Source organism: Labrus mixtus, chromosome 9, assembly GCF_963584025.1.
Source record: "Labrus mixtus chromosome 9, fLabMix1.1, whole genome shotgun sequence".
In the NCBI taxonomy this organism is placed as follows: Eukaryota; Metazoa; Chordata; class Actinopteri; order Labriformes; family Labridae; genus Labrus; species Labrus mixtus.
This window is the reverse complement of record NC_083620.1, coordinates 10,456,221-10,472,073: the sequence shown is the minus strand read 5'-3', so window position 1 is coordinate 10,472,073 and position 15,853 is coordinate 10,456,221. Positions and strand designations below refer to the sequence as shown.

Sequence of the window (15,853 nt, the reverse complement as noted above, 5' to 3'; positions counted from 1 at the left end):
ACACTTGCAAAAAAAAGTTAAATTATATGTAAATAAATACCTAGACACAGAGAAGAACAATGCATAGTTTATTCAACAAATGTATTGATTAATATGTAGTTATGTACTACTGTTTGGCATATTGAAAATGACAGCACAGCATCATGAGATGGTTATTATGCCTAACTTACATACAGAAAGGCCAGAAAATTGTGCTTAACACAAAGTCGCTATTACCAATATATAGTCCTTTGTAATACAGGTCAACTGTGAACATCGATTTTAAAAAGAGGCTAATATAAGTTACTTGTCATGCATATTGTGTTAAATGCACATAGACTCTTGGCCATCAATAAAGATACTAAGCAAACACAGGCCTTTCAAGATTACTTGCAAGAAAAAGCGTCTGTCTTGTTATTTATACATCATTACATGCTTATGCAGTGCAAACTTAATAATCTTACAAACTGAAAAAACAGTCACACACGTGATATCACAATAGTAACATGAGGAAATAGTATCTTTGTCCCAAAAAACAAATTAACAAAACAACAAATAAGTAGTGTTTTGTCTAAATAAATTGAATCTTTTAACCCTGAATAAACTTTGACACTACAAAGAATATTTGTTAGATTTTCTCCAATTTTTACCCCAAATAATTCTAATAACAAATATGTTAAAGAAAACTATACCAAAAGAACTCTTGAATATTCAAGGGTTATCTTTTAATACATTATTCTTACAAGCCCTTGATATGTGTCAGATTATATATAGCACCGGAAGGTAAAACTGCATTATGTAAGCTCTTAATAGCTCATCATTGCCCATATATGATACTATTTGTGGAAAAATAATTCTCCACAAAGCTTTGAGATGAATTTGGAAGAGATTGCAAATTGGGTATTGGATGTGACTAAACATCTCTAAAAATGTATACCAGCTGCCTTTTTTTAAGGGATCAGTTGGAGTTAAACACTGAGACCATCACAGAGTGTCTGTTGTATTAATTAAAAATACTCATGTATGACGGTATACAGTTGTGCATGTTTCCTCTCAGATGATGGAGCAAGGGAGATTGTCATGTCCTAGCACTGCTGATACTCGCTGCAGGTGGAGGTGACCCCAGCTTTTGAAAGGAAGAGCTTACCACTTGGACAGACACAGACCTCGTAGAGACCCTGTGCATTTCCAGAAACCCCTTCTTCGCTCAGGGGCAGACTTGGCAAGCGCACAGTTTCAGCATCCAGCACCAGCTGCATAACACACAGTGTGGAGAGGAAAGACAATTCAACCAGAAATATAACCCTATACACTTCATGGAAAACAGTGTGGCAGGAGATAAACAAGGATGTCCCACATTGCCTAACGTAGTGCCCTGTGAAGAAGACATGTTGAATAGAACATGATATAGAAGAATATTAATAAAATCAGATCAGAATATGATCATTAAAATAATCTGCGTAGAATTAACACAGAGTTTTTATCCTATAACGATAACAGCAAATTGCCGGTGGCGTATGCCCTGTGTCTACCATGTCATAAAAACAGAATAACTGATTAAAAAGAATTATTTAATCAGAATCAACCACTTAACTCTTTTGAAACAGTAACATTTCCCACCAAAAATTCAGAAGTTTTGTTACCTGGACAATGAACATATATACATAATTACAACAGTATAAAGCAGAATTGGAGAACTAAAGTAGTAATGAGCCCTTGCAATGAAATCTGAGAGCTAATTTTGGAAAAAAAAACTCAATATATGGAAGCTCCTGAATTTCCCGGGTGTAACAGACAGAAGTATAAAGTAGCATGTTGCTAAAAAGCAGCTTTATACATTCCCTTGGGAATCAAAAGGGGAAAAAATCATGAAGAAGTTCAGACTTCTTAAAGTTGTGAGCGGTTTTCTTACCAGTCCTTCACTTGACTGCAGAAACACATCCATGTTAGAAGCAACTTCTATGTTGCCAGCCAGTGCTTTGATATGAACTCCTTTTGGTGCAGCCATACTGAGAGAGCGAGTAGGAGACTCCAACCTAAAGCAAATCAGCTCATTATTACACAAAAACTGCTTTCAATCATATCATTATGTAGCCTATACTGTTAAATTTTCACCAATAATTATAGTCTTAAACTTTTAAACAAATATGAGAAATAAGAAGTACGGTAAAGTTTAAGATGGGAAAATAAATATAGATAGACTTTATATGGCATGGACATCACATTTACATTGGACGAACCAGATGCATTGTTTAAGTGTTTTAGCATACACGCTAGTTCTCAACACCTGGAGGCTTTTGAAAGAAAACAATTAAAGATAGGAAGAAAAGCAATAAGACACCCTCATAAGACAGTTGAAATACTAACCTCAGGTCTTTCAAAGGTTCTGATTTCAGCTGGGGTACCTCCACCGAATTCTGGAACAGCGCACCTTCAGGACCTAACAGAGAGAGGAACACACATTGGTATACCTGACCTTTGGTTACATAAAATCTGTGTGTAATAGAATCTGCTGCTGCCTTAGGGTCTGATTCACATATTCAGAGTGTGTAAAATGTAGTGTTGCATTTGATCGTACCAATTGCAATGCTTGCAGCATATTCCAAGGATTTCTTGTCTATTGTACAACATCAAACTTGCATCAAGTGGTGTCAAGTTGTGACCTGCATTATTCCCAGAGTATAAGTACTGACTTTGGGGATCATCTGAATTTATTTTTTGCATAATTGTAAAGTTGACATTTTTGGCTTTTTGGGAAACTTCCTGGCTTCTATTTGACAAAGGTTTTACAAAGTGCTTTACAATTCGAGAGAGCAAATATGATTTAAGAGGTGTTTGTAAGTTTGTTGTACAAAATGCAAAAACAGTTATTAAAAGTAGATGTGTTTCAGTTGTTGGGGTTAAATTATGGAATGATGCCGATATATTCAAGATTCAAGATAATGAAAAGAAGCGGGGCTGTGGCTCTGACTTATGGGCAGAGGAGCAGCTGTGAATGCTGTTTCTCCTGAGAGTGTTATCGAGAATTACCGCTCAGTGCAGCTCCGCTAATGCTCAGAGCGATTAATACAGTTATTTCTGGAAAGTGCTTTACAATCAATGTCCCTTATTGCTATGACTTTCACTGTCAAAACATCAGTTAAGCTGCAGCTGCAGGGCCTGACAGTGTGACACCAACCACACTGAGGAGATGTGCAGACCAGCTTACCCCCGTACTTACTTACATTTTAATTGGTCTCCCCTCATCTACGGTACCTCCTTGTTTTAAAACATCCATTATCATTCCAGTACCTAAGAAAAATAACATCGCCTGCCTAATGATTACAGGCCTGTTGCACTCACATCTGTTGTCATGAAGGTGTTTGTCTGCAGGAACTTGATGCATATTACACTAGATCCTCACCAATTTGCCTACAGGGCAAATAGGGGAGTGGACGATGCAGTGTCACTATGCACACATTTCATTCTTCAACAGCTTGAGGCCAAGTCCACATATTCTTTGATTTTAGCTCAGCTTTTAACACCATTATCCTTGTTAGTCTGTACAACTCTCTTCTGGCCATAGGTGTAAATGCTGTACTGTGTCAATGGACCCTGAACTTCCTGTCCTGTAGGAAACAATATGCGAAAATTCATAGTTATGTGTCATCAACCAGGGTTCTTAACACCGGCACCCCACAAGGGTGTGTCTTGTCTCCTCTTTTATACTCTCTTTATACCAACAACTTTTTATCCCTTTCAACTTCAGTCAAACTATTAAAATTTGCAGATGATACCACTGTAGTAGGTCTTATCTCTGATGGTGATGAATCTGTTTACCGGAGTGAAGTAGAACAGCTGGTGAGGTGCTGCCAGGACAACAACCTAATCCTTAATACTGTAGGCCTACATCTAAAACCAAAGAGTTTATAGTCAACCCTAGAAAGAAGGCAACCCAACATCTCCCCCTCTCCGTCGATGGCCAGGTTGTTGAGAGGGTCTCCTCCTTCCGCTTCTTACATTCCACCATACACCAGTCCCTCTCATGGGACCTGAACATCAGGATCCTCCACTTCCTGCTCTTTTGCATTACAACCATCATGTCCAACAGCTGTGTTGGGTTTTGTATGCAAAGCCCATCAGAGACTCTCCTTTCTCAGTCAGCTGAGGAAATTTGGGTTTAGCCAGAAAGGTATGACTCATTTCTATCGAGCAGTCATAGAAAGCGTGCTGACCTTCTCTATCCTGTCCTAGTACGGTAACACGACCAACCAGGATAAACAGCTAGAGAAAGTAGTGCCCAGAGCCTCCAAGATCATTGGCTGCAGTCTGAATACCATAGCCTCACACTATGACACCAGAAGGGAAAGCTAGAAACATCACTACTGACTCCTCCCACCCAGCACATCACATCACCTGTTCACTCGTTTGCCATCAGGGAAGAGGTTCAGAAGCTTCACCAGCAGAACATCACGCTTCAGAGATAGCACCTACCTCCAAGCCACACGACACTTAAATATGGCTTATTGTTTTAATCTTTTTCTTTCTTTCTTTTTTTCCCTGTTACCTACAGTATGTGCTGCATTTCTTGTACAGTATGAACTGGACAGACAGTCTGTCACCATTATTATGGTACTATGTACTTTTGGACTGCCTCACCCTGCACTATGGACTGTCTGCCCTACACTCGGGACATCCATTCGCCATTTGCACTATGGGCTCCGTAGTTAAGATTAAATAATGTCATCACAACATTCTCATTCTGATGTTAATGAGATATTGATCTAAATCTGGATTCAAAATGCATTTTGTCGCCATTTCCCCAGAACTCACTCCAAACTTTTGGTGAAACTTTATGCCGTTGCGTGTAGCACCATCTGCTGGCGTAACCTGCACTATTGTGAGGATGTATAGTTTCTCTTTAATCAGACAAACGGGTGAGTGAGCAGGACACGAAAGTAGTAGATCGTTCTGCCGAAAAACTAACCGAGCCACCCATAAGAGCAGGCTCGGTTCTTGAACAAAATGACTAAGGGTGCATCTGAGATTAAAGGGGGTGCAGCTCTAGAGACCTGCAACAACAATGAAAAATAGCATGGGTGTTACAGGTCCCTCATGTGGTCAGACAGGTCTTGTGAACCTGTCATGACCATCACATCATGGATGTGATAAACACGATCTGAGTCACTATTGTCATTTTAAAGTCATGATTACATATTTAAAAAAACGATCGTTATTTTTTGCGTTTATTCAATTGAGTGTGCACAAATGTAAAATGAGTACTCAACTCAACACTAACATACTGCCTTTTGCACCATACTAATGTACATTCTGCACTCTCTCCTCCTGCCTCAAACAGGTCGCACCAATTAAAACAAAAACAATCTCCTTCACCCACTCTTCTCCGTGGTTCAATCCAGACATCTGTCATTTTGCTGTTGTTGTTTTGTTTTTCTTGTATTCTTTGTTAAGCGTCTTAATTTAGAAAAGCACTATAAAAGTCTAATTTATTATTATCATTATTATTATTATTATTATTATTATTATTATTATTCTCTCTGCATCAAATATACAATATGGATAATAGGGGTTAGTTTGCACACCCAGTGAACACAGGCTGTTGTCCACGAAGCGGGCGGCCCAGGTTCAAACCGACCTGTGGCTCCTTTCCCGCATGTCATGTCATCCAATTACCCTCTCCCTGATTTCTGATTATATCAACTGTCCTGTCACTCTAATAAAGCTATTAAAGCATACTATGATGTTAAATCACAAGTCTCCGTCCAATTCACATTACCATACCAGACTTCGTTGCCACGCCTGTTCAAGCCACACCCCCAACATTAAGATATAAAGGCCTGCCCTCATGCCTCCTACTCCCTCTTTCCCTCCAAACCAAGCCTGACTTGCTAGAGAACAAATATTCCCCTTGTATTCACCTTTGTTGAGAGAGTGAAGTAGAACAGAAGTGGAAGCATTAATGATGTAAAATCATCCATGCGGTCAAAAAAACATGTTTAAACTCATCGGCATCGGATCCTGTGTTTAAATGTGCACTCAATATGTAATGTTCTATGGACTGGCAGCAATTGTTTTTTCAATGATTTTGGAATTTCCTACCAACTCAATGTGGTTTTTAAAGTATGTGTTTTATGACACGCCCATTGACCTTGTTATACCTGTGACTCGTAGTTTGTCTGGTCCAATTACAGTCTGGTTGCCATTTGCAGTGAACAGCATGTTGTCATTATGGGAGTTAATGAGCAGGTTTTCAGCATGTCCATGAGCCTCCTTTGCACCTGCAACCACAAAGACAATGACAGCTGTAATATATTGACAGAATAAAATATTTTTCACATCTGCAATACAGATATATTAAAGCATAATTCTTTGAAAATTCCCACCTTTTAAACTTTACAGATGAAGCAATAAACTGAGTAAACCACCAACCACTGAAAATGAATTAATTAAATTAGTCATTTAAAATGTGTACATGGCTAAGACAATTACTGCTCAAACTGAAAAGTAATATAGGTTATTTCCCCTTCACTCTGCTACATCAATGCCTACAATCAATGCTGAGGAGTATAGTATCTAAAGTAGGTAGATCAGCCAGTGAGATATTTAACATACTCACTGTGGAAAGAAGACACAAAAACAAATTATTAAATCTCCTTTAGCAAGAATTCACTTCTATTTACAGAGGATCAATAGGATGCAAGCTTTTTATGTTGAAACACCTATGACACATAGTAGGGCTGTGGCTTTGTTGGCCTTTAAATTATGACAAAATACCCCTACACAGCTGTTGAATGACATACTGTAGATGTATTGGCAGAGAGAAGAAATTTAAACTCAATGGACTTAAACTGAAAATCTAAGCAATCATACAATTATTTAATTGTTTTTTGATACTAATAAAGGTAGAATCAGAATAAATGTTGTAGTTTGTAAACATAACATTCAAAATGGGGGGGTTGGGTGGGCTGCAGTTGAACAAGCTTTGACCGTGTGGCGTTTCACCTCAGTATGATTATATGTTCCTTTTTTGCCACTACAACCAGATTCGCAATATTTTGCTGGTTTGAATGGTGTCCAATCACTGAATTGAATCCTCTCCCATACTCACCTGTGTGCTGTCACTGTCTGGGGGACACACAGCGCCCAGTTCTTCCCAAGTAAACCAAAATGTCAAAATACAGGCAGGGGACAGGGTCTCTGCAGACACAGTCACCACCACACATGTATAGAGGCCCATAAAATGATGATTGAGTGCCATTACTTTTTTACAAGTCTATATTTTATCTTTAAAGGAAAAGCTACTGATTCTATCTTTAATGTTAAAAAATCCTGCAGGACAATGGCTTTACTGGCAATGGCTTTACTGCTTACATCAATGGGATACTTTGCCATGCATGAGTGCTATATGTGTCTGTGTGTGCAAGTGTCATTTTTTAGGCTCTTACCCACAGATATCCTCCCTTTGACATCACCATCTTCACTGCGAGCATTGAGGTAAACTTTTTCCGATGAGTTTGCTAGAAGAATAGAGTCCTGTAAAAATAAAAGAAGCACTAAATTAGTGCTGTGAAATTCAGAATTCTGCTTGAGTGTATAAGATAGTATGTGTATACACATGATAAACCAAAATCGTTTATCTCAGTGGCTTATAACTAACCTATGAATACAGACCGTGAAAGCGGGGCCTCACGATCCTTCTGACTTTTTGGGTTTTAAGCAGGAGGTGTCAGAAAAGTTACCACAGGGATAACTGGCTTACTAAATGGATAATTAAGCATCTATTAAACCATTTTAAACCGTGTCTAAGTCATCATGGTGCCTTTATAGACACATTTTGGCCGAATTTCTATATTTTTATTTTTAATACATGTCATGCTGTCATAAGATGAATTTTGGCACAGTAATTTAAGGTATATACAGATAGAAAGTGCTTATGTTAAAATTTTCTCTGGCAAAGTCACAGAGAGAAACAGCCAGAAGGGAGGCAGGAGAGTCTTCTTGAGAATGCAATGCAAGCATTTACAGGACCAAATAAACAAGGACATAAAATATATAGCTTTTTTATGTCAAAGTTGACATAAATTGAAGGTTACTTATACTGCTTTCAATCCCTTAATCCTCAATTTTATTGGAGATCCATATGGTACATTAGAGAACGTGTCTGTCAAACAACACTCAACCCTTTTAAGAGGTCCATAAAGAAGAAAGAATGGTTAAAAAAATGTCTGCCATGAGCAAGAAAACCCATAAAATAACAACTTCAGAAAAGTATACCCTCTAGTTCTTGCAGTTCAGAGCCATAAACTAGTTTACACCATTAAAATCCCTGTGGCATTAAACAACACTACTAAGAATGCCATATGCTCTATGAAGTTTGTTTTGACAGGTCTCCCAAAAACAATTCTGTCAGAAAATGCATTTCACTTACAAGAGCTTCATAACACTGCTACAAAATAATTTTGGATGAAAACACAACATTTCATCTGTTAAGAATCAGAACACAAATTTTTAGCTTGATTTACAAAACAAGAAATAATTGCCATGCAGGCAAGTAGAGAAAATTTGGTAAGAGATGCAAGAATAATGTATGTTTCTGATTATGTTACTTCTCTTGAGTGGATCTCCATAGCATAGAAGGGGAAAAGAAACTCGGACTCGCCATTCTCCAGCTTGACCCCATCAGAGTGTACTTCTAGTTGTCCCATCCCTTCCTACAAACAAGTGAGGAAAATTATTTTTTCATCCAAAAAAAAAAACAGCAAGAAAAGGTAAATCACAATCTTTGAATGAACAGAAAGGCTCTATCTGAAATGTTAGAATCCAAAATATAGCAGGTTATGTTTTTTTCCCCCCTTGTAGGTATTACAGTGAACTGCATGAGAAAGGAGCTTGGGCTTTATTTTAAGGAAAGATGGTGGGAGGAAGCTCACAACAGGGTTAATGCTGCCATCCTTGCTCCCATGTTTGGTAGTGGTAGAAGCTAGGGCTTTCACACTTGCACAAAACTCCTAAAAAACTCTGCTATTTTCAGGAGGAGCTTTATGTGTGAATGCAAACAGCTGCTATCCAGCGGAAACTCCTGTGGGCAGGATTTGTTTTTTGTCTATACCAAAAATAATTACAAAGCTATATGTCATTTATTTCAAAGTGTTGAAAAAGTTTAAAAAGTATATGAACTCTACCTTAAAATATCTTTTCACAAACAAAGTTAGATAAGTATCCTTTAAGGTCCTACATAGATCATTCTTTGATGTGTTCCCAGAAACACTTTTTTATCTATTCTGGCACTGATACCATACTAAAACTTATGGAAGGACTTGAGCAGATCCATTATTGATAATATTGATGCTATACTTATTTATTTAATATAAGACAAGCATGGAAAGGAGGTGATCCATCTGAAAATATAAACATCCATGGTGAGAGATGCGTACCGTATTGAACCACATAACCCTGAAGATCCAGATAGTGAGGGCAAAGTTTACTACCAAAATGATGAGAAGCAGAAGGACAAACAAATAGAGGCAACGCTTCCTCCAGCCGTAGATGCCAATTTTGTGGAAGTCGTCGAGCACCAGCCCTGGGTTACTGCTGCCCTGGGTGGTGGTGACATACTGCTCCCTCACCATCTGCTGGCCGGGTCCTATACACGGTCAAAAAGGAATACAGAAAAATAAATAATAGTAAATAAATACACATAGAATCAGAAATCAAATTATACTATTCTGTGAAGAGATGAAATATTAAATATAGAATCAGTGGAAACGTTTTCTAATACAAATACACAGAGAGAACTCTTTTGACACATTCAAACATATTAGAACTATTTCGGGGGGCGGTTTGAGGTCATCAAACCCAGCTATGACTGAAACACTGTTGTCATTTTACTTCTGTGCGTTACAACATGGCTCACATAGGAGTAACAACCTCATCTGAAGGCCCTGACACACCAAGGAAATCGTCGGCCGTTGGTCCTAGTTGGACCGTCGGTGAGCGGTGGTCGCCCTAGTTTTTGAGGCGAAGGGGATCTCTCTGATTGGCTGTTCTGAGGTTTCAGTTATCTCCAGCTCTCGACACAGGTTCAGGCCCAAAGCCCTGTAAGAGCCCAAAATGTAACAACGACCCGAAATGTTATAAAAAAAATGTAATAAAACCCAAAATCTAATAACTGGTCGATAATTCAACAAGATGCTGAGCCCAAAACGTAATAACTTTTTGCCTAAATATTATGGGGGTCATTTGTGTATGATACTACACTCTACATTGAAGCAATATGCCCTTTCATCCATAATTTATTGACTCACTCTATGATTGAATAAAATGATTATACTATTAGGAGAACAATATTTATGCAAAAAGTTGTCAAACAATGTTTCCCTCCCCTCGGCGCAGTATGCAAGCACATACGCTGCGTACCAGTTGATCTCGGAAGTCGGAAATTCCGAGTTCCCTGACGGAAGAGTCAACTGGAACGCCCCTTGAAGTTGTAATTACGACTTGGAAACTCGGATAATCTTCAGTAACCTGAGTTCAGATCCAACATAAGACTTAAAAAAGCCCTTTCCTCTCTTTTTTCCAAAGACCAGTGTCTGATGGGAGGGTGGTGAACAGAGTGTCCAGGATGTAATGCGTCCCTCATAATATTTAATACTCTGCAGGGTCATAATACAATTGAATAGAACTTTTTTATAATTTTTTCTGTTTGTGTGTTTTTCCTGTTTTTAAATGAAGGACTTAATAATTCACTTTGAGAACAAACAAAGACGAGTTTGAACACATACTGGACTTAATGTATTTTGAAATGTCCCCTCACTGACACAGTTAGATGGTCCCACGGCACGAGGTGAATGGATTTGACCTTGTATAGCCCTTTTCTAGTCATCTTACTACTCAAAGTGCTTTTACACCGCATGTTACACCTACACATTCACACCCATTCACACACTGATGGCAGAGGATTCTATGTCGTGAGACCATCAGAAGTAACTAATTAATTCATACAGATTCATATGCTGCCGGCGAAGAAGCAGGAGCAATTTGGGGTTATTTATGTCTTGCCCAGGGACAAGTTTCTGCAGAAGCTGGGGATCGAACCCTCGAGCTTCCAGTTAAGAGACCATGACTCTACCAATTGAGCCACAGCGGCACACCTCAGGTAAGAAAATCCCTCAATAAGACAAATAGAGCAAAAATATTGAATGATGGTGAGGAGTAAAAACATCAAATTAAAATGCACAAGGTAAGCTAATACTATGATAAAAAATATTAAAATAAGGCTGATTGCATTTACCGTATATGCTTCACTATAATATTTAAAGAAGGAATTTTGTACGAGATGTGTTTTCCTAAGAAGAGACTCTTAACTGCAGACTCGATAAGCATTTTTCTCTGCATTAAATTCACTCTCCTGTTCATCTCTCATCTTAACTGACTAAATTAACAATTTTAAAAACTATAGGATGTTGAGGAATGAGTTCAATTTATTTATATTCATTAAATGTATTTATGTACATATAAATACATGACTAAAACGTTTAGCTGACAGTGGAGGTCTGTAGAGGTATGAGCTGACAGTGGAGGTCTGTAGAGGTAGGAGCTGACAGTGGAGGTCTGCAGAGGTAGGAGCTGACAGTGGAGGTCTGTAGAGGTATGAGCTGACAGTGGAGGTCTGTAGCGGTATGAGCTGACAGTGGAGGTCTGCAGAGGTATGAGCTGACAGTGGAGGTCTGTAGAGGTAGGAGCTGACAGTGGAGGTCTGTAGAGCTGACAGTGGAGGTCTGCAGCCAGACTGTCTTGCAAATAGTTTCTAACATTCTATATGGCTGAGGAGGAATACAATAGTTTATGTGTGTTTGCCATTATAGGTACAATTGACCCTTTTCACTCTGGATATCAAAATATTCACTCTGGCAGCTATGGCCATCAAAGTCCTTACTTTAAAGTAAACTTACTCCAATTGTATTTCCTGTACAGAGTTGTTGCCAGTTCAAAAGGGGTTTATTTTCCCAGTTCATGTTTTTCTTCCTGGATCTTAAAACGATAACTTTTCCATACATTTCTGGCTTTAGGTACACTCTTAAATGCAGGTTTAACAAGTTTGGTAAACTTAAATGAAATAAATATCCTGAATCATGATGTAAAGGTAATGTAAACTATAACTGTTATTGTTAAGTATTCAGGATATTTTATAAGCCATTAGATTTAATTGTGTACAGAATCGCTACCCAATTGCACCTCAATTGTTCGCCTTGTTGACAGTGCAAACAGTGAAAAGTTTGTGATAAATGGACTAAGCTTGTATAGTGCTTTTCTTGTCTTCTGACTTCTCAAATCACTTTTTACACCCTAAATCACAGTCACAGATTTACCCATTAACCCACTGATGGAGGAGGCACTGTTATGTTCGTGAGTCAGGCAAGAGAGACGGCGAACTGTGACGGTTGTTTATTCACTGCTTGTCTCTACTAGTGATGTGTAGTTCGTGAACGATTCGTTCAAAACGAACGAATCATCTGGGTGAACGAACTGAACTGAATCACTTACTGAAAAGAGTCGTTCATTTCTCAACTTCAGTTGCGCTCTCCTCTCTCCCGTCTCGTGTCTCTCTCTCTAGACCGTAAGAGTCGCTCAAAGCCCGCCCTCCCTCCTCTCCTCAGTCAGTACAGTGTGTGTGTGTGTGTGTGTGTGTGTGTGTGTGTGTGTGTGTGTGTGTGTGTGTGTGTGTGTGTGTGTGTGTGTGACTGAGGCTGGTGACTCGCAGTCTCGCTTGTTCACGTTCAGTCAGTGTTTCGTTCACTGAATGTACTGAGAGGAAGAGAGTGACTCGGAGGCGGAGCTCCGACATGAATCACTGAACGAACTGAACGAGAGCTCCGACGTGAATCACGTTCACAACTCACTGCGGCCCCTAGTAGACTGAAGGTGTAACTACACTCAAAGTATGCAGAAGGAACATTACAAGCATTGCATTTGTAAACACAACAGGCAGTTAATCCCATCCATAAACTGATGCAGCAGTAGGAGGAATTTGGGGTTCAGTGTCTTGTCCAAAGATATTTCGCCATGTGACTGCAGGAGCAGGGGATCGAAATCCCTGACCTTCTAGCTGAGAGACAACCAAATCTACGACTGAGCCACAGCTTTCCCATTTATGATGCCTCATAGTACATCATTTATAACTGAGCCAAGAGCTCCTGCACAACGCAGTGGATATCTGACTGACTGTGCTCATGGAAAACTTTTTTTCCAGCAGTTGTTCAAGTAGCCAAAGGCAAAGGAAAATACCACTCATTATGGAGCAGAGGCAGTAATTTCTGGTTACACATCAGCGACCTATCAGTGGCTAAAACCAAAGGAATGAAGATTTTTAGCTCAGCAAGTACTTATAAGTTGTAAGGCCAAGAGCAGTTTTCTGTGTTTCTACATGAGGGTAGACAGAACCCCAACTACAGGACTGCAGAACCTGCCGATGCCCCCAGAAAGCCCCGTTGGATGATCTGACACACTGACAACAGAGGTCAGGTCCAGATTTCACAGCATGGATGATGTATTTGAGTAGAGCCAAGGACTGCAAAGCCTCATGGGGCTGCAAAGAGAACAGTGTTTTCACATAAAGGCTATAATATGAATAATAACCAAACACAGCCCATCATGTTTACATGAACAGGGTGGCCTTGCATATAAAGCTTTTTTTTTTTTTTTAGTCAAGGACTAGAGAAAAGAAGAATAACACTGCTCACTGCTTATTTGGATATGATGTGTTTAGATCCCGATCAGCTATGAATTAACCAAAGTGTACTAATATTAGCCTGCTAACAAAACAATGCAGACCACAGGCAATTGCAGCTCAAGCAAAGGACTATTTTTTCCACCGCTTGCGCTTAATAATGCTTTTATGGTTCGTTCTAATTGTTAACTCCTTTGGGCAAACGTGAGTGGAGAGGGGTTGGAGGTGTGCAGCTGGAGGAGCGGAAGGCTTCAGAATAGCGGAGGTGTCACCAAACAGCAGTTTGTTTTGGTTTAATATTGGTGCTTAAGGGCGACATCTAATGGATCAAAAAGTCGCACATTCTTCCTTTACAATGTTTTTATAAGGGGGTTCTTCATTGAGACTCAAAAAAGGACTATGAGAACTGGTATAATGTTAAATTGATCTGTTCCCATATCATCAAACTATATCTTTTAAAGCCATAGGCATAGATCATTTGTTTGTTATTATGTTGAGCAGCATAATCTTCTTACTTTCTTGAGACTTGAGGATGAAATAACTCTTGATTTGTTTATATTTTTGTCAACCGATCTTTTCCAATGCAATGTAATTTATTTAAACAAGAGCACTAAGAAAGCTCTGTATAGCTGTTTTCACATGTGCAAATATCTAGATAATTTTGGGAGGACTGCTCCGGAGATTCTCCCGACCTGGCTGTTCAATGAAACGTTAAGGATGGGAACAACTGGTGATGCAAACTAAATCCTCTGGTCAGACCGTCTAATTTAAGTCTTGCCTGAGCAGTTTATGCAGGCTACAAAGGCTGGGTACTTGGTAAGCTGGATCCTTTGTAAGATGCAACCCCTGAATATGGACACAGCTAGGGTCTCTGTAGTAAGTGGCTGGCGTCATGTGTCCAATCTGCTGTGATGCCTTAACTTCTAAAAATAGGACACAACGCTTTGAACAAAGTTTAAATGCACAGGATACAATCTACAAATGTATAAACAAACAAACACAACAAACACAAGATACAGAAGTAGTCCCCATAACAAACAAGAAATACTATGGAGGACATATTTTAAAAGTTAATCTTGTACTCCATTATTGTTAGCCATGTAAGATTAAATGTCTGGCAGCCAAAAATACTTTCTCCAAATACCAAACAACCTATTTTAGGAATTTATGAACATGGAACATGACTCACTAAGAACGAAAACCTATTGAAAAAAATGGAACCGTAGGTCAGCTTGCCATAATGAAGCTACTTAAAAATTACCTTTAAACAAAGTTGAGGAGAAAACAGATCTGTTTTTGTTCTGAAAGAAAATGTCTACTCACCGTTGTTTGTTGTTTGTGTCCTTTATTATAAACAGAAAGTAGAGCTCAAGCTTGTACGTACAGCTTGTGAAGCAGCAGTGTTTGAGCTTCTGACACGTCTGTCAGCCACTCAACAGCTGCGTTCCATAAATCCAACTCTGATTGTGCCATTTGATCACCAGGAGATGGTGCTACAACTCACCATGCATAACCACTAAGACTTCCTCTGCATATTAGGACTTTTTGCAGATATTTAAATACCCTAAGAATGCATCTGACAAACAAACAAAAGAAAGAGGGAAGCGGGAAGATAACTAATCTTCATTAAAGAATTGTGTTCTCTCTTTCTTTCTTACACAGAAACTGTCAATAGAAATCAAAGGTAGTTTGTCATGCATACCAGAGTTACTTTCATGGCCCAACCTTAGGACCCATGCAGTCCGATCTAATTTGAGCCTTAAGTCACACTGAGTGTAATAACCTACACTGAGTTTATCTAATGGCTCCAACCAGTTATAGTCAGCAGGGCCTTGAAGAGGGCTGTTAGTATGACATGTAGTCAGAGTTTAGAGAAGCCAGGTAACAAACAGAAAGTTTAATAGGCATGAGGGTTGTAGATGTTGAAACTAAACTGTTTGTGTCATAGTTGTGAATTAAAACAGTTAAAAGCTTATTCTAATAACTTAATATATGTATGTTATGTAAACAAATAAATAAACAGTGGTCATCCTTCAATATAACTTGAATATAAGTGATTACTACTGTTAATAAGAGTAATCATACTCCTAAATGTTTTCATGTGTTGATATGAAAGTTGTCAAATTATGAGTCTTTAACTTTTTGGGA

At 38.9% G+C, this 15,853-nt stretch overlaps 1 protein-coding gene across 1 annotated transcript; it reads right to left on the bottom strand.

The window, feature by feature from the left end:
• Positions 1 to 55: 55 nt before the first annotated feature.
• Positions 56 to 15,187, bottom strand: sgcg (sarcoglycan, gamma). Its single transcript, XM_061046207.1, has 8 exons — positions 15,029 to 15,187; positions 9,414 to 9,622; positions 8,586 to 8,690; positions 7,425 to 7,512; positions 6,138 to 6,257; positions 2,347 to 2,419; positions 1,892 to 2,015; positions 56 to 1,232 (listed from the first exon to the last, which is right to left on the bottom strand). The coding sequence occupies exons 2-8, from the start codon at positions 9,606 to 9,608 to the stop codon at positions 1,065 to 1,067; spliced, it is 873 nt and encodes a 290-aa protein (XP_060902190.1). The 5' UTR covers positions 9,609 to 9,622; positions 15,029 to 15,187; the 3' UTR covers positions 56 to 1,064.
• Positions 15,188 to 15,853: the final 666 nt, after the last annotated feature.